The following is a 26,183-nucleotide window of genomic DNA, read 5'->3' on the forward strand; positions in this document are numbered from 1 at the left end:
AAATAACAAACATAAAGGATGCTTTCCATTTAGTAACACAAGTCGACACAAGCATCGTTCTATCTCTTTTTATGTTCAATGAGTAATAAAGATAGAACGATACTTGTGTCGACTTGTGTCACTAAATGGAAAGCACCCAATATTTTCAAAGAGACGTTTCGTAAAAACCATATGAAATAAAAAAATCATTATTTTTATATGTAAAGTGTTTGATAACTTTGTTCAGAACTGCTCAAACCACAAGTTTCATATTATTTCTGACATTTTTTGTAGGCACACACACGAAGGTTTCAAGCAGTCAAATAGTAAAGTTTAAAGATATATTTAAAATTGATTTTATGTTGCATTATGAATACCATTTTCAAGCGTTAAAAAGATGTTAAATTTATAATAGGATTAAGGGCGTTTCAGAAACGAATAAGTTTGTGTTTTTTTTTTTGCTATAATAGTAAAAAGTAAATTTCGGCCAAATTTATCGAATTGCGCTATGAACTGTTTCCTTCTTCACCCTCTATTCTCCAGAATTTGGTCTTCTATGACTTTTCTTTTTTCAAACATGAAGAAATGGCACGCTAAAAAAAGATTTACATCAAATAAGAATCATCACTGAAACAAATGCTTATTTTGTAGAATTGGAGAAATCGTACTTTTTTTGAAGGCTTAAAGAAGTTGGACTGTCATTTGGGAAAATGTATAATAAGCTAAAAGGAGATTATTAAAAAATAAGATTATTTCAAAATCAAATACTCTTTGTATACTGGCAATTATATATGTATATATTTTAATTACTGAACATTTTTTAAAATTGATCGCCTTTATGCGTTTTATCAATATAAAATCGCAAATAGAAATTTTGTCCTAAGATCCGACGTTGATTCTGAACCGCTTAAAATGGGCTTTAAGATTTCAAAGTTTTCGATTTCGAACGGAAACCGTCGAGGATGGTACGAGTGTGTCGGATTCATTTCGAGGGGATAACTCGATTCGATTTGAATAAACGTCGAGAAAGCTGGCAAAAGTTAACGGGAGTTCGATATTTTTATTCACGCCGCTCATATCGCCTTCATTTGATATTTGCGGCTTGAATTCACTTTCACCGGCCACTAATCTCAGCTTCGCCGTTCCTTTTACACTTTACGAGATAGGTCGACTACATGCGAATACATATCGTACACTATTCACTAATCACATTTATATAAATAATGTATTGATACTTTGATCTGAAATATATATTGCTAATTGGTATAGTTTTAGGTATTCATATAGTCCCCCGGATTTTTCATTTAAGATCAACTAATGATCTCGAGACTTTATATAATCATTTCACTGACTGGATTAAATCTTACGACGATCTTGAATTGTCTTAAGTACGACTTTAAAATGTATAATCATTTTTCAATACATACCTTTTAAAGACATTTTAAATTATTCTGATTTAATGTGATGGAATTGCAAGAGATATAACATTTTCGGAGAGATAAATGTCTCATAGATAAAAGTCGTGATGAAATCATCATTTTTCCAGTTAATACATCAGTTACATTAGATTTGTGTTAAAATTTCACATTCAGGAATATACAAATGTAACACGTATTGTTATATTACATTTACATTGTTAAGTGTAAAATTTTAATATAGATGTAATGTACTGATGCTCAGTGTCGACTGTATTATTAATGTTTTTATATATTTAATTTTTTAAGTGTTGAATATATGTTAAGCTCGATTGCCTTTATGTATCTTTTATTGATAATAAAAACATGATTTGCGAGCTGAAGATATTAGTTACCCACGTAGAAAAATCTTTTATAACCTCGCAAGCCGCCATCGCGTCCTCTAGTCCTGGTCCACGATACCACTCGTTAAGGAGTCGAGTTATCGGCGACCAGTCCTGGTTGCCAATACTAACCGCCTACTTGTTCGTCAGGGGCGGTCCTACCTCTATGATCCAGGAACGTATGAATAATGAGTCAAAAACACTGTTGCGCTTCGAAAATCAAAATTAAGCTGTATATTTTATATGATTGTAATATTACATGATACGTGTGTATATATATATATATATATATATATATATATATATATATATGTATATATAAAAATTGTATTTAATAATTAACTTTAGTTTGTATTTAACAGATTATTTACAGGTTCAATAAATGTTATAAAATTGTAACATTATTAATTATTTAATTTAATATTGATATAAATATTAGAACAAATTGTACTAGAAAACAAATTTAATTCTCAAATAACCAAAAATTACTCTGAAAGAGAGAAAAAAAGGGAAAGATTGTAAAAATCTAATTGGTACTTACAACATATACAATTCTTGTTTTTTATATCACAAAAATATGATTTCCTAGTCAGCACGCAAAAGATTTTAAGAGACAAATCTTTAAAATTGTAAAGATTATTAAATAACTTTGACTCTTGCAAGTTTATCTTCATAGAATCACATCAATATCAATAAGGAAATAATAGGATTGTGCGTATTTATACGAAGAGGAAGAGATCGATGCCGAAAGAGAAAGAGAAAAGAGTAGACGTTGGAGATCGAGCTGCGGAGAATGGAGTGCTGGATACGGGCCTGGGAGGCGGTGAGATCGCTAGAGAGACGACTCGGGACGACGACTGGTATGAGCCAGACAAACAGACTGGCACTGGCACCGCGAGAGTCGCCAGGAGTCACCCGCGGTGACCCACGGTCACTTACGACGACAGACGTTCGCGCTGATTTTCCGACTGTGCAACAGCAACGTTGACAGACGCTCTATCGTGGCTAGCAAGATCATTCGGATTCGAATCCTGGAGTCTACGATCCTGACGAGCACAATTGTTCCTCGTCGCGTCAACGATTGATAATCAACCCTGACGATTATCAGTTCTGCGAGCATCGTGCTCCGGCAATAGAGACCATCTCGGAGTGTCTTGTGTAGTGGCAAAGTTTTCGAAAAAGTGTCCAGCCAAAACAGCTATATTTTATTTTTTATTTTTTATTAGTATTAGAATAACAGTTGGATTTTTGATAGAGACTTGGACAGTTATAGCGTTGACACTGTGCTTTTGGTCGCGAATGAAGAGAAATGAAGAACCGTCGCGTTAACGTTAAAGAAATGATGATTACAGCTGTACGTAAAAACTAAATTCAGCGAGATTAATTTCTAATGTAAACTTGATCTATTTTTGAAAAAAAAGGGGTGACGCGAAGAGTGTGCTTGACGTGCGGCGCACTGTCAGGGAGACCGCGATGCACGGCAAATTTCCCATTTCCCTCGTCAAAGTCTTTGAATTCCGGGATAATCGTAGCGACATAGAGTCTTCGGCACGCGCCGAGAGGAACGACCTTCGCCACCGAGATTTTCATGGTACCAGCAGACGAAACAGCGGAGCGATTCACAGCACGAGGTCACCAAGCCGCTAAGGACACTCGAGGACGAGGAGCGCCGTTTCGTAGTTGTGTGTATATGTGCGCGCGCGCGCGCACACAATGTCCATTCCTGACAACAAAAGTGCAACGCGCGCAATCATCGTGCTGGGAGCGTCGTTGATCCAGATCACCGTTCACCAGGATCCGCATCGATCAAAATCACCGTTATTCAAGAATCTCGACCGTCGGCTACTCGCGTCGAGTCCCTAGATTTTCAATCACTTAGATCGTGAGACTTCTGAAGACGTCCGATTATTCAAATACTTTTGATTCACTTGATCCTTGACTTGATGATACTTAAGTAGTTCCAAAACTTTCGTGTTGTCGCTTAAATAACGAAGATAATACGAGCATCCGTGACTTTGAAGATAGAATCGAACGCGAATGAGGAGAAAGGTGAAGAACCTCCCTTCTTCAGCAGATAAATGAGTAGAGAAAAGTGAGGGAAGAAAAGAAGAAAGAATTTGCGAGACGGGAAAGAGAAGAGAAGTCGGGGAACTCTGTTCAGTAATTACCGCACTGTTCAGTAATTACCGCACGAGCCGAAGTATCTTGCAGAGTGAAAGAGGAGTGAGAGAGAGAGAGAGGAAGAAGAGTCGACAGGAAGGAGAGATCGAAAAGGGAGGCAGGAAGGAAAAGGATGTTGCGATTAAAAGATACTGGTCCTCTCTTCGACATCATGACGGTCCAACCCTTCTTCAGCCTACTGATCTTCACAGCAATCCTCGGCGATCTGACCATCGGTAGCGCCGAGAGGATAAGCGGTTTGTACGTGGACAACGGCTTCGATCAGACGGTGGTCCATCGTGTGGTCAGCCAGCGTGAGAAACGCGAGGTGGAACACGAGATCTTGAATCTGCTGGGACTCCCGGATCGTCCGCGGAACACTATCGGCACACCCCCTCAAGTGAAGAGATCAGCGCCCAAGTTCCTGCTGGACATCTATCAGAACGCCCTCGGCGAGGATGAGGACGAGAAGCCCGTGGTGCATCGTCACAAAGCCGGGGAGTTCGACCTCAGTGGTCAGGATCTAAAGGCGATCGATCAAAGTGATGTCATCATGACTTTTGCGGCTCACAGTGAGTTTGAAAAAAATCAAATAAAATTGAAAAGTGTTTAAACTGAAAAATGACACGGAGCTATTAAAACTTTATCGATCAACTTTGAAGTCGATTTTTTTAATAACTCGAATGTCGAAGCATCAATTGTTTCTTAATTAAGTCCTAGAATGTCTTTATGCGCTTTTCTGTTTTAAAATCGTGTACTCCGTATCCTGTGCAAAATTTTTAGACCATAATTAATACATAAAGATGAAAAGAGAAAATTGCTCTTTGTGAAAATCTTGTTGACGATTGAATAAGATATTTAAAAAATATATAAAAATATTGAAAGACAAGTTAAAGACCAAAAATAAGAAATCTCTATTTTTATTAATAAATATTTAATAAATAAATTATTTTATTTATTTTTTTATCAGAATAAACTGATATAATTATTATTTGAGTAATTTATAAATAATATTAATAAAAATTATGGATTTAAAAAAATGAAAAAGGGGGTAAAAGAAGGTAAAATTGTAACTTTTTAAATTTTTTATGTGTTTCTCTACCTATTTAATCTTAATTTTTATTATGCAGATTATTTAAATAGTATATAATTTATTGTACTCAAAAAAGATAAGCGAAAATATCACATTACAATAATGTCTAAGATTAATTAATATTGATCTAACTAGCAAATTTTATTACAATAATTAAATTTGAAAAATTGTAAAGATAATTTAAGAATGTATGCTATATTTTAAGATTTTACCAAAAATTTAATGATTTTTTTATTACATTTGAATATTTTTGAATATTTTTATAAATTTGCACATAATTAGTTTTAGTTATTTAATTTTTTGTTTACTCTTGATTTTTATGCAAAATCGTTTCATAATACTTATTTGAAAATTTAATGGGCAAATAGTGGTACGAATTAAATTGAAGTTTGTGCATATATTAATAAAACTATTACAAATGTTCATGCAAAAGATTATTTGTGTGTGAATTCACTTATTCATTTAAAAGTTATTTACGTAAACCTTTACATAAATAAGTTATTTTTGTATGGCATAAGCCATTAACTATACACTGGAACCCCGCGTTAGCGGACTGTTCGGGGCTTTGGTCCGCTAACGCGGGGTTATCTCCTATTGCTTGGTTTCACTCCCACTCCGTGAAATACGCGACTGCATTGCTCATTGCTATCCCCACACACGCTACTCATGTGGGCCGAGTGCATATGGAGGGGATAGTTTCCGCTAACGCGGAGTACGCTAACGCGGGGTTCCAGTGTACATTAAATTTTTCATTGTTTTTTTGCAGCTGGATTTAGAACCAAAATTCGGATATTATGATCAAAGTTTTTTCTCATTAATTCAAAAATAAAAAATAAATCTAAGAAGCTAGAATTTTTTAATTTTTGTAACTTTTAGCTGGTATTGTAGAACAACAACAAAAAAGCTTTAAAACAGAGAAGCGCGTTAATTAATTATAAGGAGATGCTGGAATGTCTTTTAAACTGGATCGGGATCGATAAGAATCATTCATGCACATTAGTAATAAGATTTTGTATGTATTTCTTTTATAGATTTGAAAATCCATTTCCAGAATTAAAGTTCACACGTTATCAGTCTGTGAATTAAATTTTATTGAAAACAAAAAAATTTTTCATATTGCTTTATTTATCGACTTTTCGATAATCATAATTTTCTATGTAAATCTATGAAAAATTATAAACAAAATTACATAGATATAATCTAAAAGTTGTAATTGAAAAATCAGTAATAATTGTAGCTTTGTTGTAATAGTTGTGTGTGTGTAGTAGTGTTGTTGTAGTAGTATTGTTGTAGTTGTAGTTAAAATTGATAATGGTTTAATTGGTTACACTCATAAAATTAGTTTGATGAAATTTGAAAACATGAAAAATAATATTATTTATAAATATTTTTAGATTAAAAATATAAAATTTATTTGTCAATATTGAACATATACAAAAATATGATGTGACCCATAGTGTTTTTACAATACATAAGCCAAATATAATCAGGCCACATATATTTATGTAAATGAATGATTTTACATGTGTAAGTAAAATTCTCTATGGTTATTTAATATTGAATAATACCGAATTATATTTTGTACAATTATAAATTAAATTTTGTAATTTTCTTAGTATTTTTAGAATGAATAACATATGATTTAATTTACAATCTATTTATCTTCTAAAAATTCTATGAAAATACTTCGATAAGTAAAAATTAATCAGGTGAAAATTTATTACAACTTCTACAACTAATTATACCGGTCATGAAAATATTCGTAGAATGTTATAGTCGTAGACAGTTGTGAATAGTTATGATTTTTACAATAATCTATAATTCCTACAATTAACTACATCTAATCATAGAAATATTTATGGAATATTGTAAAAAGTTGCGATTTTTACAAAAATTTATAAATTCTACAAATTACTCATAAAAATGTTTGTAAATAGTAGTACAAGCTTATAAATATTTCTTACAACTCACTACAATTTACTACAACTCATCACGGGTTTTAATTTTTCATAGAAATACGTAAATTATTATAAAAATATTTCTATCATGGATGTGACAGCTCCAGATACAACACTCGACTAAAAATATCGTGAATTTTAAAATAATTTTTTTCCTATTTATAAACTCCATAATCTAGACTGATGGTGGTAATGCGTATACTTTTATTCTGAAGAATTTCTAAATCTATGAAAAAAAAAATAAACATTTGCGGTACAAAAATTACTGTCTTTTTGTCGGTAAAATAAATTGTCCCCAGCATCTCCTTAAGAACTTTCTGGGACTTAATAAATTTATTATATGCTACAAATTTTTATATATTTTTATATTATCTTTATGTATTTATACTATTATATTATATAATTATATACGTAGTCTGTCAATCAAAAGTCTCCGGACACCAAAATTAACAATTCAATATTTAAATTAATGGCCGGTTGTTTCAACTTCTTAGTAAACTTACTTATCAGGTTAATATGTGTCTGTCTTTATTTATTTAAAAAAAATAAAGATAGATACATGTTTATCTTATGATAAATAAGTTTAGCAAAAAGTTGGAACAACCGGCCTTAAGTGAAATAGACAATTAACTAAAAAAACATGAACTTAACACTAAATTTAACTTATTTTAGTAAAAAGTAAGTAGTTATTTTCTTTTATCAAGTTCAAACCTTTTTATTAAAAAAATTATTTCTTATAAAGTATGTTTAATTAATTCTGACACTTTTTCTATAAGTTTTTCTAAAGTTTCTTTAATTTTCATCGGAATAATTGTTTTCAAATTGTTTTTAACATTTTCCATCAATATCTATATATAATATATGCATTTAACATTAGCTGGTTTTTTTCACTTTGTGAAAATCTTACAATAATTTAATAATTTAAATCAGAAAATTATAATGAGCTGTTCTTTATTTTAAAATTTAAATTAAGTACACTTCGAATTTTACGTATATAATTAACATTGAAGAATTAGAAAAAAAATTAAATCAAGTTTTTATCCGAGATAAAGTCGGCGCTAAATTGATTGAAGAATCGGCATTAATTAAAAATTTTTTTTACTGGAATATACATTTGACTCATATAAATATCTTCTTGGCGTTAATCTGTCGTCATTCTCTATTTACATTATGTGAAGTGCGAAACAATTTATGCTTCATACACATTTATACACTGTTTCGGTAATGATATTATTCCTAAGAGATGAACATTCGCTGTGGTGGAAAGTTGTACAGATCTAATGCGGAAGTAGAAAAGATAGGGAAGCTTCTAAATCATTCTTTTTTACATGAATATTATGATCGTATCTGTGACGGACGTTAGGTTTAGTTCCGCAAAAGAAAAGGTCTCTTTAACGCTCCATTAGTTTTCCAAACGCTAAAACACGGTGCATTTCCTTTACGGTCTCCAAATTCCTCGTGCCAAGTAGTCCCAAGAAATTTTCCAGCGGCAGTCTTTTGAGAAAGAAGATTAAAGCACAGGAATACTTTTCCTTCTTGGGCACGTTCTTGAGGTGTGAAGTCACGAAGAGGAATGTGACGCACGTTTTTTCTCGAAAATCGCGAAATGCGAACTCAACGCGCGACTGGGTTGTCGTCGTTTTGAGGCTCTATAACTCGAAATGGAAAAAATTCAAACCCAACGAGGAAAATCTAAGAACCTCGATTCATCAAATTCTCCGGAAACGTTATTATCTCCCTTTTCTTCCTCTCTTTTTTTCTTTGCGTGTTCGTATATTCGTATGTTCATATGTTTTCTATTTTGCTGTCATCTTCGCGTCGAGAGAACGTTCTATAGGAGGAATGTTCGACGCAAAATGCGGTGTGCATATAAATGAACAGTTATAACTATAATTGACATCGGGTGTGAGATAATGAGAATGCGAAGCAAAGACAAAATTTAAGAGAACGTAGAAACAGGTGGATAAAAATCGAGATTAAAAAAACAAGGATCGAAAGGGTTGATTCAGTGTGCATCAATCGCCACGGGTTGCATACATGAACGTGGACCCAACCATAGGCTATACATCTTATATACAAAGTCTGTTTTCTCTCTCTCTCTCTCTCACCCCTCCTCCTTCTGTTCCCCTTCTACCGCCATGTTTCATGGGATACCCCCCTGGGAAAGACGAGTCAATAAGCATCTCTCTTTCCTCGCGCGCGAAGCCACGGGCAGGTTAAAATGTCTCAACTTGAGGGCCTGGGCTCTCTCGTCCTCCTCCGTCTTTTTACTTCTTTTTTCCCTCTGTTTCTTCTCCATGTGGACAACGGGACGGCCAGTTGCCCGGAGGGAAACGCGCGGCTACGAATTATGAAGATTAGGATGCTGGATCCTGGAAATGGATGGATTTGCGGCGGAACTGAATGTAACGGATCCGTGCGACCGGAGGGATTTCTTCAGTGATGTCGATGCCCGTCTGAACTTTCCGCTTCTTTCTATTTATTCTAATATATGAGTATTAATACACCTCTCCCCCATTCCTTAATTATGAGGTATCAAATCCTGACATCATGTTGAGTCTAAGTGTGGAACACCAGATGGTACATTCTTAAAAAAAACGGTTACATATTTTTTTCTCTCTTAAATTGAAGATCATATTTATCATTACTTCTGCTTGTTTCTCAAAAATTAAGAAAACGCATGGTAAGATTTACCCTACCCTTTTTCTCTCGCCGTGCGTGTACCGACGCACGCACACACACGCGCGTAAGGAAGGACGCGGTAGGGGGAGGCGGATGGGAAGGAACAGCGGCGGCGTAAAAAACAAAAAGCGCGGCTCGCCACAGAACGCTCCACGGACGGTCCCAAAAGCTATTTGGGACCACCCCGAGAGCCGAGGAGGCCCGGCAATCTGGTACCGTTGGAATGCGACCGTCGGAACAAAAAAACAAAACAAATTTTTATGTCTCCCCTCCCTACCATCCCTCGCCTCGCATCCCTGTTCGGATCCAAAGCCGCCCACTTCAGCGGAGGCATTAGGCATTACTTAGAGCCCCCCCGAGTCTACCGCGAAGGAAGGGTACGTCTCCCCTACCACCCTTCTTTCGCTCGCAAGGCGGCGTCCACTTTGACGGTAAGAAAGAGCTCGATTTCACGCTGCGAATTGTCCACGGTTCATTTCTAAAGGCCTCCTCTGGCCTCCTCGGAGAATTCAGGTGGGCTCACCAAGGGTCCCGATTATCAACCCGGACTCTCTCAGAGAAATTTCGTTTTGCGATAACGGAACATTATCTCCTTGTTGAAAAAAGGACTAATTGGGTTGTCGTAGATGTTTCTATAGAATGGTTCGAACTCTGAGTCATAAGTTCCAAAACCCGCACCGATAATCTAAGCTAACCCATTTACACAATCATTTCTAAAATGGACTACATCAAGTAGAATTCTCCAGTAAGGATAGAGAAACAATTCTTCAAGATATGAATATGCACTAAAAATCTCAATGTTGTTAAACGTTTAAAATATATCTATTCTTCTTGTGTGTTTGCATTTGCATTTATTGTAATTCAATCATTTTGAGATTGTTATCTCTGTCTTAGCTATCTTAAGGAAACAATAGCATTATCGTGTATTTCAGTGTAATAGTTCAAAGAATTTTAGAATATTTTTGTTCATTAAATTATGACTTATAAAAATTATATTTGAAGTGAGATATATGATGTTTGTTGCGTGATTATTATTTGAGCGGCTACTCTGAATAATGCTCGAATTGATCGCAGACTTATAATTTAAAATAGATCATCATGTCCCGGGGGTGAGACACGAACGTGGGAAGAGGCTCTGGTTCGATGTGTCTGATGTACCACGTGAAGAATACATGATCGGGGCTGAGCTTAGACTGTATCACACCGCACACACGAAGAATCGGAAGAGCCATAGCTCCCATACGATCACAGCGTATCGAGTGTTGAATATTGAGAACGGGTAAGAAAAATTGCTTATTTTCTATATTTTTAGAATAAACACGTGCTGGAATATTTGGGCGATTTTAAAGGTTGTTAATGCAAAAGTTTGGAAAGATATGGAAATAAACAATGAAAATTAAAAGAACACTTTCACGATAATAAAGCCGAAACGAAAGACAATACTTGTCCTTCGTTCACTTTTGTGCCAAGGACGCCTAGGTTAGACCAATTTCATGTTCCTCCGGGCATCCTTCGCGGTTTTTGACATCGTCATCGTACCCCTAATTAGGAGGTCCTTAATCCTTCGCCGAAAGAGTCTCAGGCATTTGTTCTACCTGGAACGCAGGGGAAAAAACACCGAATATTCCGCCGAACGTTCTTTTTCGTATATCTTCGATATCCTGCTCCATCCTCTTCATTCATACATCTTCCTTGTTCACGGGACAAGAGATAGTTTAACTCCTTTTCATATTATTGTATTACAAGATGTATTTTATCAGTTCGGCGGTTTTTAGCAAACAATCGTGCACGGATGTGCAGAGAGGATGTGATAATTAGAAATATATCGCGATATAGGGTATAGGCCATAGGGCCACCGGCGGGGGACTATTGCGCCCCCGGTGGGAACTGAATCGTAAAAAGGAAAGCGTGGTGAATTAATCCGTGAGGGCAAACCTCTTCCATGCCGGCGGTAAATGGCGACGGTCTGTCTAGAGGCGCTCTATCTAATGAATGTGCCGCTCCGTCCTACAAACCTGTGAGTCACGAGACGCACCGTCGCCGCTAATGGCCGTCGTAACTATGCTTTTAAGTACACTTTTAAGCACCCATTTTGTTAATTCGAAAAGAATTGCCCGTCTTTACAGATTGTTACTCCACTCGGCATTTCCTGTTACTCGAATCGCGCGAGTCCCTAAGTGTTTCAAGATCGACCTCGTCTCGAGAGTGGAGGGGTCCGCGTGACCGAAAATTAGACCAGCGGCTTTTTCCGGAGAGCTCGAGAAATGGTTTTACAACAAATTTGTAAGACCACAAATTAATCTTTCTCCGAAATTTTGCATCGAAGACTTAAGGGAACGATGTCCGCTTCTGAGGAAGCATAGTGTAATCAGCCTCATCGAGGCCCCAAGCTCGCACTAAACTTCTAACACATCAGATACCAGGGGCCAGTGATTTCAGTTATCCAAAGTGTGGATCTTTCGCAAGTTCGGCCACCTAGCACGGGTGCTCGTCAGCCTTCTGATTTATTACCGGGCGATTGAGGAGAGACACAGTCGACTGCGTGTCTCGCATCGTTCCCGTACGTTTCTCTCCTCCAACCCTCTCTCCCGAGACTTTTAGCACTGGCGACCTGAGCCTGACCGATATACAGGCCCCGACAGGAAACGCTATTCCGTAAATTGAGGTAAATTAGCCATGGAGACGGACTAACAGGCTCTCCTCGCGTGTTTCTTCGTCTCTTCTGCCTACGCAGTTGCGCTCAGTCTCTGCGTCTCTCTCTTCTCACCCACCTTGCCGGCTCTTTCGGCTCTTTCCATCAAAGTCAAACTATGCGTGACGCATCCTCCACCTCCTTCTTTTTCTCCCCCTGCCTCTTCTTCGTCGCGAGACAAGCTGGCGACTCGTTGCTTTCGTAATAAAACCTCTTCGCGGTACATTGTTGTGAACATACGGAATTCTAATGGTAAACGTTGATAAGTGTTCTTGAATTGAGAAATATTGTATTTAAAATTGAAACGATAGAATTGGTGGTTTAAAAATTAAAACAGAGTTTCGAGAGAAATTTCTCTAGAATCCTTTTAATTTAAAAACAGAATTTTGGTTTTTTATAATATTGAAATTCTTAGTAAAAATGACTAAAATATAAATCAAGTTGAAATTAAATTTGTAAACTTTTCCGAGATGTGAATGGATAAATGTAACGTTTTTATTAATAAAAATTTTCGTCATTTTATTCAACAAAGTATATTGTGTAGATTGTGATTTATCGCGATTTCCAACAAAATTTGTAAATCAATTTTATTTTATCTTAGCTTTATTGAGTAGGAAACCAGTGAGGCTTGATTCCAAAGAACACGGGAATCTCACAGCCCATTCAATTACGATAATCGATTTGTGGAAAAACGATAAGAGTTAGATGCTGCGAAGATCATTTGCTTAATGAACAATGATCGGCGTGTTTCCTCCGTTGAGGCTCTTATTGATGCGCGGCACGCGCGGCTTCGCGATTAATTAGAAATTACAATACGAAGAATCACAACAAAGCATTCGGGCGACACGTCGTGCGTGACGATCGGTGTTGTGCGTACATCAGCATTTGCTTTCCATCGTGTTCGCATGCAAGGAATACTGTCAATTCATTCTAAACAAGAATACCTGTCGTTGTACCATAATCAGTAATGCATGTCCATGTACCTGGCGATTTTATGTAATACAATCGAAATTAAAACTTGCATTTCTTGCACAAATCCGGCAAAAAAATTTTATATTAAATTATTTATAAATAAATGTATATGTGATTGTATGTAAAATATATTTATATTATATGTTTTCTTTGTCTTGTATTTTTGTCAACAATTAAAAAATAAATAGAAAAGAATAATTTATTGGTCTTTTAATAGCATTTTTTAAACAAAAAGTAATATTGTAATTAGAGTTTACCATATATACTTCTATACATAAATTTATATAAATTTACATTCAATTATTACATTTATACATGATTAAAAATATAGACAATTTTTTTTTATTTTCTCAAATTTTACTTTTTATAAAATAAAATAAATACTTATTAAAATTATTACATTAATTTTCTTTAATTTTTAAATATTTTTTTCTATATTGGGTATTCAGTAACAGATAAGAAAAAATCTAAGTCTATAATTTCTCAGTCATTTGTTTTCATTTTAGTAACGAAATCAATCTTTTCGAATCATCCACAAAATTGACTTCTTTCAAAATTAAAAAAATCGCATTTTTTAAATAGGCTACTAATTACAATTTCTTAAACTTTATTGAAAATTACATTTTTTAACGATCATGTTTTGAAATAATGTTCGAAAATTCGTATAAGTTCGGCAAATTATTTATTAGAAAATTGATGATTTATATGCTTGTACTTATTCTTATTATTATTTATTGCATCTAGAAGCATAATTATAGAGCTACATTACAATTATAGAGTTCTCTCGTCTGAATTTCAGGACTTATCCTTCGTCTCAATTTCGAGAATTACAGTACGTTGATGCCATAAACGTTACGAGCAATAAGGAAGGCTGGCTGACATTGAACATCAGCGAGGCTTTTGATCACTGGGTGAACAATCCGGACGGAAATCTAGGGTTATATCTCTCTGTACATCCTGCTGATCGTTCAGGTAAGTGTTTTATCTTTTCTCGTTTCTTTCATTGTTTTTGTCTCGAGGAACACGGCTGTAACATGAAAGACGTAAGAATAAAGATTTAGGGCAAATTATTCCATCTTCTTGATAAACTTACCCATCAGATAAACATGTGTCTATCTTTATCTTTTTTTCTAAATAAATAAAGACAGATAACTGTAAAACAGATGCTTGTCGGGTAAAACTTCCCAATAAATTGGAATAATCGGTCCTTCCTCTGATTTATCGTGTTAGTCCCGCAAAAATGAGCATTGTAACTGGTGATATATTATTAAAAAGACCTTCGTAGAAAGAAAAAAAGAATAGAATGCTCAAAGCAAGAACATTTACGAATCAAATATAACGAATTAAATCGCAAATCTCTTAAATTAAATGTATTTTCAACCAAACTTCTCAGCCTGATTTCTTAAGAATAGCTAAATATAGAACGGTTTTCAGTTTGATAATAAACACTTCAATGTTTATCAAAATTGCGGCTCGCATACAAAGTATAAAAGAATTCTTTACCTCTTAGTTATCCGGAAATGCGCTTTTTATATCTTTCATCTTCTGAGGCGACAAAAGAAATAATAATTGAAATAATTGCGATTTCTTTATCAACTATACACGAATCTACAAATACAAGAAGTCATGTGCTTTTCATAAATTTCTTAATTCTTCTACTAAATTCTTTCTATTTCTTCTACTTAAACGTGATTTGTAGTTTAAAATTTTGGTAAAATTTTCTTTATCTTTTATTTCATGAGATTAATAAACTCTCTGTCTCCCCCCTCCCCAAAATTATATAATATTTTTTAAATAAGATAGGTTTTTAGTATTTTATTTGGATTAGAGGAGCGTATCCTTGGTTTCCACATGCCTGGTCGTCACGTGTGTTTGTTTCTTTAACTACACCTGTTCAGCGCTCTCACCGCTATAGCTTTGTGTTAAAGCATGTATGCGTGACACGAAAGATTAGTATCTAACAAGTTAACAGTTCTCGAATTTCAAATCTCTTCCTCATTTTTCCGTGATTGTTATTTATAGGAAGAAAGACGGTAATTACTCAACATCTTGCATCTTATTATAATTTAGATTAATAAAAATTACATTTCGCTGAATCGAAGATATCAGGGATATTAAGGAAATTAGTGATTTCAATGATATCGCAGTATAAAATTTTTCATTGATTAAAGTTATTAATCAAAGTCTTTGATACATTAAAATCAGCATATAATACAGGTTTGCATATAAATAAAACTATATAATTTCGAAATAATGTACAATCAGTATAAAGTTTTCGTGGAAACTTTATTAGCATTTGGTTTTGTCATGCTTAAGTTAACATTTGTATTTTGTGGTTTTACGATATTTTTATTTTTTTTGTTTTCTATAATATATAAATTAGTACAATTACATTTAAAAAAGTGCAACAGTATTCTATAGCCGGAGAAGTCAAAGTGTTATGTTTTCTCGTATTCTCAATCTTGCTCGTGTATCTTGTTATCATTCGGGATACATCATCTGCGATGGCGTCGCCTTGTCTTCCCACGCTGATGAAATATGCTTATGAATGCGAGAGGTGTATGCTCACGTTATATTCAAGAGGACAGCATCAGCTTGGTAGAACAGGAAAGAGAAAGACAGAGAAAAAAATCCAATAAAAAAATATTTGTATAACGAAATATAAATATATGTATTACATATAAAAAGCTTGCTTGTTAAAAAGTTTGTTTGTTAGCTAAATCCTGCAAAACAATCGTCAAAAAATAATCTTTTCGACTGTATGTACATGTGAATCTGAGACACCCAGCACAGAAAGTAATATCTGCTTATGATTATAAAATCGATTAATTTGCCTGTTTCGCTACCTTTCCTTATAAAAATAGACAGTAAAAGGAATTCGATGTGTTCTACTTATTGAAATACTAGATTGAAGACTCCTTTATTACGGGGCCGTAAACTCTACTTCATAGTTTTAAAACGCTATTTCTCAAACGTTCTTTTTGAATTATAATGCGAAAATATTAATTACTACAAATATGAAATAGAAATTATTATACCATTTGGAAAAAGACATTTTGTGGTTTACATTTATGTTTTCAAAGTTTTATTTTTATTTTAAAAAATATAATCGTAAGACAAAGTAGTGTATCGGTATATTTATTAGTGACTTTTCTCTATATTTTTATTTAATTACTAGCTATGCCCTGCCACGCGTTGCTGTGGTTCTCTATTCTTATGCTACGTTTTTTTCAAATTTTCTTTGCTTTCGTTGTTTAACTTTCAAGAGTCTTACTTTACTGTTGCTCTTTTTATTTTTTTTTGAATAAGCATTTATTTATTTTTAATAAATCTAATATTCATTTATTCACGTACTTCTAACTTTTTTTTCTAAAAGCTGCCATGGATTTAGAAATCCATTCAAAAGACTGTTTTAAATAAGTTCCTTTTTTTCAATAAAATAACAGCCAGCTTTATTTTTCTTATTACCTTAATAATTAAGGCTTAATTTAAACACAATAGAAACATTCTTCGCCTCTCCCGGTCTCTCCCCGTCTCTCCCCATCACTCCCGGTCTCTCCCCGTCTCTCCTGGTCTCTTCCCGTCTCTTCCCATTTCTACTCGTCTCTCCCGGTCTCTCCCCGTTTCTCTCCGTCTCTCCCGGTCTCTCCCCGTCTCTCCTGGTCTCTCCCTGTCTCTCCCTGTCTCTCCCCGTCTCTCCCCGTCTCTCCGGTCTCTCCCCGTCTCTCCCTGTCTCTCCCTGTCTCTCCCGGTCTCTCCCCTATACTATATTCTACGTAATTAAATAAAAATATAGACCTTTTTGACTAGAGAGAAAAAGGAACAAAAAACAATATAGGATAGAACTCAATTTTTTCATTGAATTACTAAGCGGAAAATGTTGCTAAAGAAGATTAATATTAAAGTTTATCGGTTTGTTAGATCAGAATCAAGATCAGACTTTTGCTTGTTGATTTGATAACAAAAAACAACTGCCAAATCAAAGAACTTGTGTTCGGAAGCATTGATTGTTTTAGCTTAATGTAAAGTTATTGAATGTAGAAATAAGGCAGTTCTTTATTCATCTTAACTTAAATTTTTTAAAATTATTATTTAAATATTAAATTATTTTTATTTCGGCAATACAGTTAAAGCATATTAACAAAATCTGCTTAAATTTTGGCACATTCTGTATAAACTGTTATAATACAATGGTGATAGATAATAAAAATGAATAATAATGATAAATATGAACTCAAATATACAAATTGTGTGTGTGTTTTGTATGTATGTGGTTTGTTTGCCGCGCCTAGATTATTTCATTACTTGCTCTCTTTCTTTCTCATCTAGCTTCTTTCCTCTTTCCTCTTGTCTCGTTCTTCAGAACTCGCAACCGGTTTACCTTTGATCGTTCAATATAAAACGCAAGATCGGAGAGTCACATGCCTCTCACGAATCTTTACGCCTGATTCTTGCCTTTCTCTCTCTTTCTCTTTCTCTCTCTTTTTGTTTATCTCTTTTTTTTCTCTCGCCACGTGTTTCTCCTGTAATAACCTCCAAGGACACCCCACCTGTGTCTCTAAATATAAACTAATCCTAAATATAAACCAATATACATCTTTTAGTCACATCAGTTTCTCCGAATGCACGATTAAAAGAGCTACTTGTGCAGCAATTTTTTATAGAAATATGATATGAAATACGAATGATATATGAAATATAATAAGTACATAGAAACAAAAGCTAGCAGTATCAATAGATCAGACATTAGTAATAATTATTACTTACTAGTAATAAAGCATGGCTTTCAAATGGCTATTTCAAAATTGTGAGTTCAAAGATTTATTTTTACAATCTATTTCATAAACATTTTATTAATACATTGAGAAAAAAAGTTGTTAATTTAACTAAATTTTTCAGCTTGATTAAATTTCTTCAACTCAAGCATTTATGTTTTATATTAAAATATATAAATACTTGAATTAAAGTTAAGTGTTTTATATATTTAAAAAAAGTATTTTATATAGTATGTTAAATATACTTGAACTAAATAAATTTAATCAAGTTGAAAAATTAACTCAAATTAACATTATTTTTTTAATGTTGTAAATTGGAGGTGATGTTTACGTCAGTTTTTTTCAAGTATCAAATAAAACTTTCTCTCCTTCCGTATTCAATTTACTTTACGTAAAGAGAATGTATAAAGCTAAAGGAAGAAAAATTTTGTAATTTTAAATTTACTTTTATATGTCCATGTAATCCTATAGTTCTAGTTCATTATCGCGATAATAAAATCTTCTCTTTTTTTTCTCTCTTGCTGTCTTACGTCGTACGAAGCATTGTAGCAATATACAACAATATTGCCGAATGTTGCAAATGTGATTGCAACATTGCTAAAATAGTCTGATATTCTGTGCCATAAGACTGTATCCTGCTCAAGACCGCTACCTCATTAAATTTGAATTAAATAACGAAAAGAGATCGTCCACAAGTAATCCCGACGACGTTCACCAAATAAAATGACTTAATTTACAGCCGTGAACAAATCGGTGGCAGATCGCGTGCCCGCTTTCGAAAACCATAATTACGTTCTGCGATTGTACATGTATACGGAAGTAGGCGTAGATTTAAGGATGTATCACTTATCTATAGTCCCTGCAAAGTAAATTGAAACTGGAAATATGTTAATATTTATATCTTAAATAAACTACATTCATATGTTGTGTGAATAATATTACATTTTTATTTAGTAACACATTTTAGTTTGGTTACTTTATTTATTATTAAAATTTTAAATTGTTTTAAAAAATAATGACAAAGAATCTGAATTTTTTGCATAAGTATTTTAAGTATTCAAGATGATTTATGCAAAGTTTCGTTATAATTATGAGCTTAGTTGTTTTGTGTGTAATATATTTTATTTATTTACATAACAATTAATTTTTGCATTGAAATGAAACTTTACATAAAGCACCTTGCAGATTCATGTTTATTTTATAGATTTAAGAATTAGAAAAAGGTAAAAAGTAATTTAAATCAAGATCAAAGTTCAATCTACATTGATAAAAATAAATATTGAAGTATTTCTATTTAAAAAAATTAGATTTTTGTTTATATGTTATCATATCTTTATTAAAACACATTTCTATCTGCATTGATGAAAATAAATATTAAAATATGTGTAATACATTCTTTTATTTATTTATTTATTTATTGTCGCGCCGACAATAATCAGCCACCAGTCGCGCTGGCTCTCCGATGCCGGAAAACGAAAACGGGAAGGAGGACAGAATTACTTGACACAGAACTTGAATACGTCGTCTCTCACGGAGAGGCGTGCATCACCGCGTACCTGGCGCATTCCTCAGGAGCAGCGCAAAGTGCAACAACTGCGGCAGGTGTCTGCCGCAATCACGGCACAAATGCGCATTCCTACCGGTTAATTTACTAGCTTTCTCGGACTCGCGCACATACTCGGTGCGCGCCTCACACTGCCAAGCGCAATAATACGCCCGCGCGAGCGCCCGGATTATTTGCATACGAATTGCGAGGCTTCTCCTAGGCGTCTAGATCGCCGACTCGCATTCCCGATCTCACTCGCAAGCCCGATTTACGATTTATCATGAAACTCGTCTCCCGCCTTAAGACTTTATTCACCGAGAGAAATAAGAGTGAGATACACTTATAGAGGAAGTATTTAATTTTAAACAAGATATTTAAAAAATTTTGTTTCTTGTCTTTGTTCTTTAAATACTTAAAAATGTTTTAGATTTAAACGGTATTTAGGACTAAAGCACTAAGGTCCGTTTGCACTGTGTAGCCTTAACTTTTCCAATTTATAAAAAAAAGAATTTAAAGTTAATCTAATTGTAAATTAATTGCAAGCGTTTAGAACCATTAAAAATGTGTTTTAATTTTAAACATTTTATTTTATACAAAGTATCTTTAATCTCAGTCGAACTTATTATTAATTTTAATTTATAAAAACTAGAAGACGAGGAAGAATAAATTAAATTGAAGTCAAAGTTATTCTGGAAAATTGTCTACATTGTTGGAAATAAATTAGTAATTTAAAATTAATCACCGTGCGTTTAAAAGCACTCAAAAAACGGCGACAACAAATAAAACATACTAATATTAAAATTAATTCTTTTATAACTGTAATTGCGAGATGGAAGTCCGGATAAATGGGCGCGATAAACTTTTTAACGATCGCGCTGTCGGCGTAGTGAAATTGCAATGAAGAAAATCGAGGGATCCCGAATTTCGATCGTGCAATTGAAAGGACGAAGATGAACATATGCGCGTGCGCTCGATGCGGATACGAATTTCGCGGGCATCGCCAAATTTCCTCCGCCTGGAATTTTCCAGAGTAATTAAAAAAAAAAAAACGAGGCGACTGAAACGCGCATTGGAAGTGAATGTCTGAGATAAGCCGGCTTGACTTTGCGCCGGGATTCTTGAGCATTCAATATTCATGAAGGTTGACTATTAATAATCCCGAGAGACGCAGACCATTCTAATAAACACGTATTATACCCGATACATTCTACTTACGGAACAGAGATTCGAAATATGTAAGCGAGAGTCTCCTGTTTTTGCAACACAATTTTCGCGGAACGCCTCTAGCGCGTCAAGAGTAACGATGCCATCGATATTTCTAGCGGCTTCCGATATTATATTTTCCTTCTCTGTTGCTTCTTCTTCCATTTATTTATATGTACTTGTTTCGAATGTCGTTATTTTATTAATCTGCATTGTTCTATTTAATCACATCTCTATATTATTTTTTGAAGAAATGGTTTTCAATGACTACGTTTACACGTCGGGTTTAACAACATCGAAATTATAAAACTGGCCAACTACAGCCATTCCTAGAAAGAATGGAATGGTTATGATTGGCTAGGTCTAGAAGTATTAGATATTAAACCTGTTTAAGGGTGTCGTGTAAACATAGTCAATTATTGTTGCTAATTTAACTGAAAGCCAACTAACAATTTTATCTGTTTACTCCTTCAATTGATATATTGTAGAGCATGAAGTGAGACCGGAAGATGCTGGGATTATAGTTTTCCGAGGTGATCCAAACAAGCAACCCTTCATAGTGGGTTATCTCAAGAGTTCGGGTGTAAGGGAGTCCAAGGTTCGACAGAAACGCGACGCCAAGAGGAAGAAGAAGAGTGAAGTCACTAGTTATGATTACAAGAATAATCCTTACACTGGTAAATCCGTTTGAAAAATATTGTAATCTTAATTTAAATTATGTACAAGATGTATCAGATCACCTGTACCACGCTTTTTTCCTCGGCAATGAATAATTGTCAGAAGTTAGGGGAAAAAAATTCAATATCAAAGCTTATCTAAACTATCTAACAGGTTGTCTGGAAACTACAGAAAGTAGGGTAAATGGATCATATCTGCTAAGCTTGGTCTGAAATGGAAACATAGGTATTGTTCATTAGACAGGTCTTTAAAAACGAATTTTTGCTTAAATTTTTCTTATATCGTTTATAGTTTATAATAAAATAAGGAAATGTTAGATTTTTTAGTAAAGTTTTGAGTAATAACATTCTGAAAATTTTGAAGAACAAACTATTCGCAACAAACATATAATTTTTGAATACTATAAACTATGAATACTATAACTATGAATACTATAAACTTGATTTCTTCTGTTCCTTTTTTCTCTTCTGTTTCTTCTTTTTAATTAATTGGTAAAATTAAAAAAATGAAGATGACATGTGCAGTGACAAATGATACGTTTCTGTAGATCCTGGAGTGCAGTATTCACGGACTTGCAAGATCCAAACGTTATACGTCAGTTTTCGCGATTTGCAGTGGCAGGTGAGCTATTAATCAACGTGTCTTAAAGTCTGCTCGGAGTTCCTCATAGCGCGCGGAAGTCGTATCGGATTACGGTGTCACAGACGAGAGGAATCATATGTTTTTCCTGCGAATCCGACTACGTGTGCTTTGAGGGACCAGATACGCCTCAGATCGCACCGTACGTTGTTCTTTATACAATTTATTTTGTTACATAGGATTGGATAATCGCGCCGGATGGGTATGATGCATATTACTGCAGCGGAGAGTGCAACTTCCCGCTGAATGCTCATATGAATGCGACCAACCACGCGATTGTTCAAACGCTGGTGCACTTGGTGAGTCCTGGCAAGGTACCCAAGCCGTGCTGTGCGCCCACTAAACTTTCGGCTATTTCCGTATTATATTTTTTGGATGAGAGCAATGTCATCTTGAAGAAGTACAAGAATATGGTCGTTAAAAGTTGCGGCTGTCACTAGATTTTTTCTTCTGGTTGACGATGAATTGAAAAAGAAAAAATAAATGAAAACAGCACTCTCTGGCACAGAACTAGATGATAATTTAATAATGAGATAATATTTTCGCATTGCCTCTCGAATTCTATTGTTCAAATGTAATCTTTAGGATTTTTTGAAAGCCTAAAGTTATGGAACCAACGTAATTCTTGAAAAACTGAAGTAATCGATTGGGATTAAGGTTGCGTTAAAGGCAATACATGACCTTCTGTTCTAAAATAATTAATAAGTATATTGACAAATTGTTATGAAAAAGTAACATTTTTGTGTGTTGGGACAATCTTAACATTTGTGTGTGCCTAAGTAGAGTGTTGTTTAAAAATGATATACAAGGTCTTCCATTAAAATAACAACACTTAGAGGTAGGTTTATTAAGATTAATTTTAAAACGACGATTTTAATAACAAAATATCGTGACAATCTGTAGAGTTTGTGTTATAATCGCATTCAAAGTTAGCAACTTGAGTCGTCTACACGCTTAGGTGTGGTATTACAATTCGGTGTTAAAGACGAAAGCTGAAACTGTCTTATTATCCATTTTATTAATATAAATATAAAAATTGCACGAATAAAGATGGTAAGATTACAAATGTAGAATAGAGGTATATTTATTCGGAGAGGTTGCTGCTAGAACGCGCCGCATACAGTGCTCTTAGGGAGAAAAATATCAGAGCGAGGAAATTAGATCAAGAATTGAATCTTGGACTTTTTGCTCGTCGGATGACTGTTTTTCCAACTAAGCTATCCAAGTCCATACTCTGATACTTCTCACGCTTGTCTACATTTAATTTTGAAATAAAGTAGGGTACTTTTATTTCATTGAATAAAGCAAATTTTAAATGACAACAAATAACATCAGCTCGCTACCTGAGTTTATACATGTATTTTTTATATCGAGAGGAATAATGATCAGCTTTCGTCTTTGATACTGTACATTGTACAAACGGCATTATTGATGCTTTTCCATTAGAGTTTTTCAAGTAAGAATTTAGACACTCTCTGATATTTTCAAACTAATTCATAGTGTATTTTTAGAAAATGTTCAGATTTAATAAAGATAAAAATGACATTCTGTATCTTTGAAATTAAGTTGTTTTGGACATATAGTTATGATATACGAAGTTTATGCCTTGAATTAATGTGGGGATCACCTCTTAAAATCTTTTAGAGTAACAACCATGCTGTAGTATACAGATGTACTACATATATGTATACAGGGTGTCTCGTAATTCATGAATCATTTTCCGTAGACTGGCTAAATTAAATTGAAAAGTTTTGTACTATTTTGCAATTTTCGCAATAATTAATGAGACAATAATTAATGAAAATACTCGAATGAGAGCTGAATTTTTTACGGTCTCTATTTGCTTATGAGAAATACATTCTATTTGATAAGAGCGTGTCTAGCGAAACTTTTACCTGGAAACCGTTAGGAACAGGAAATTCCAACGGACCAAGTAGAGAGAGCCTTCCCTTAAAGAATGCTTTGTGAAGAAAATCTCAGTTATCATTTTTAGTATTTAAAAAATCTCTATTATTCGAAAAACGTCGAAAAAAAGAATAGCTTGAGTGCAAAAAATTTGTGTTTAGGGGGTTTCGATTAGGGGGTGTTCCAATTTCTTAATAAATTTACTTGTCAGGTATGCATATGTTTATTTTCATTTTTTTTTTTTAATGAATAAATGCAGACACATATTTACTTGATAGATAAGTTTATCAAAAAGTCGGAACAACTGGCTAGAACAACCGGAGGAAATTAACTACAAAAGGCATCAATAATGTCTTCTATATCAGTTGAGTATGCGTACTTGAGATAATCTGATTTGTTAATGCTTATGATTCAGAAACTATTATTGTCTCAACGTTTTGATATTAAGATTTTTTTCAAAATAATCTGAGAAATCTGCTCTCCTAAGCGTTGTTATGATCTTATGGACCATCTTCTATATAATTCTATTTCAGTAATATAAAGAATTAGTTATAAGATTTTTAGTGCGTAAAATGTGACACACTCCATGTAAACAATTTATTAAAAAATTGGAATGTGACCACGGAGAGTTAATAGTTATTATTAAAGGAATATTCTAGTGTAGAAACTCGTTTTTGAGGTCAATTTTAGGAACTGAATCACTATCAGAGCTATAGCTTGAGGTTTTGAACACCTATTTATTTGTATACTTTAAGTAATTCTTCAAATTTTTTAAAAATTAAAAAAGCAACGTGCAAAAGGAGAACATTACAATTAGCAAATAGTGAATTTGATTGGCTGTATTGTTTGATTGAGTACACTCTGGTGCACATTAAAGCCATAATACATATGTAAATTGATTTAATATTAATGTATAAATAAATTTTAACCACAAAATTTAGATATTCTCTATTGTGTTATTTAATAAAATATGTATTTTATTCAACATATTTACATCAAGATTTTTACTTTTAGTTTTATGTTTACAATTAGAATAGATTAATGAACAATAGCTAATATAGATTAGTGTGCACTATACATATAGTGCAGTCTAATCAAATTTGCTATAATTCACAGAATATTTCACTATGCAGATACAACACGTAATAAGTTTACAGATGTCAAACTTTGTAAGTATAGAAATAACATAAAAGGAAAAGTTGTTTTTGTATTAATATTTTATATGTACCGATTCTTGATAATCCTTGATAAAAAAGATCAGTACTTTCTTGGTAGTACCAACAATTACCAAATAGTTTTTGTATTTATAGTGTAAGCTGTGAGCGCGTAGATGTATTTAAACGTAAGTGGCATAAGTTATTAATGACGCGCTCGTTAGCGCGTATTAGTCATATAAGCATGTATAAAAACGGACAATTACTATATACTCTTGTTAATTTGTAGGTTTTGTATATCGTCATTGTAAATACATTCTTGTATATATTTCTTATGTTTCTGTACTTCATATTTTAAGCATATAAATAAATTTTAGAAATGCGGGGACAAGAAAATTCATATTTTTCTTCACATAATCTTTTAATAAAATCACACAATAAAACATGTGTTAAATTTGACATATTTTACATGTTTTAAAAGATTCATCGAAGTTTTTGTTTTAATCCTGATAAAAATATTTTATTGAAAATCTCTCTATTGATTTATTTCATTGAAATTAATTAAATTCATTAAATTTTATTACAAATTTCTTAAAATTTATTTTATTGTTATTTAATTAAAAAATTTTATGAATTTTAATGAAAAAGGGATAATTAAGAGACTTTCAGTAATATATTTCAGTAATATATTTTCATCAGGAAGTTTAATACAATATAAATATGTTAGATAGACGATAACATAAGTATCTTAAATATTGATATGTAAAAGATTAATACAAATAAGATTTTAAAAGAATTTCGAATCAAACTATGAAGACATATTTCTTCAATAAAATTAATATTTATAATATGTTAACACATTTTATTCATTTATCTTATTGTTGGAGTATATATTTTAAAACTACAACATTTTTTTATTATTTATTAATTTACCCAAAATTATTTTGAC

The 26,183-nt window shown here is 33.4% G+C and overlaps 1 protein-coding gene and 1 long non-coding RNA gene across 2 annotated transcripts; one reads left to right on the plus strand and one right to left on the minus strand.

Moving 5' to 3' along the window:
* Nucleotides 1-428: 428 nt before the first annotated feature.
* Nucleotides 429-2,518, minus strand: LOC114254977. The gene is made up of 2 exons (XR_003626293.2): nt 2,319-2,518; nt 429-1,941 (listed from the first exon to the last, which is right to left on the minus strand). It is a non-coding gene; the product is annotated as an uncharacterized LOC114254977 (long non-coding RNA).
* Nucleotides 2,519-2,670: 152 nt separating this feature from the next.
* Nucleotides 2,671-25,630, plus strand: LOC105837018 (protein 60A). Its single transcript, XM_012681464.3, has 6 exons — nt 2,671-4,509; nt 10,763-10,949; nt 14,134-14,306; nt 21,347-21,535; nt 22,084-22,157; nt 22,355-25,630. Exons 1-6 carry the CDS (start codon nt 4,071-4,073, stop codon nt 22,613-22,615), a joined length of 1,323 nt encoding a protein of 440 aa, XP_012536918.1. The 5' UTR covers nt 2,671-4,070; the 3' UTR covers nt 22,616-25,630.
* Nucleotides 25,631-26,183: the final 553 nt, after the last annotated feature.

Source organism: Monomorium pharaonis, chromosome 5 (assembly GCF_013373865.1).
Source record: "Monomorium pharaonis isolate MP-MQ-018 chromosome 5, ASM1337386v2, whole genome shotgun sequence".
In the NCBI taxonomy this organism is placed as follows: Eukaryota; Metazoa; Arthropoda; class Insecta; order Hymenoptera; family Formicidae; genus Monomorium; species Monomorium pharaonis.

Coding starts and splice junctions, on each gene's coding strand:
- LOC105837018 (XM_012681464.3), top strand. CDS start 4,071: ATGTTGCGATTAAAAGATACTGGTCCTCTCTTCGACATCATGACGGTC. Junction 14,307..21,346: donor ACATCCTGCTGATCGTTCAG/GTAAGTGTTTTA, acceptor GATATATTGTAG/AGCATGAAGTGAGACCGGAA. Junction 21,536..22,083: donor CAAGAATAATCCTTACACTG/GTAAATCCGTTT, acceptor ACGTTTCTGTAG/ATCCTGGAGTGCAGTATTCA.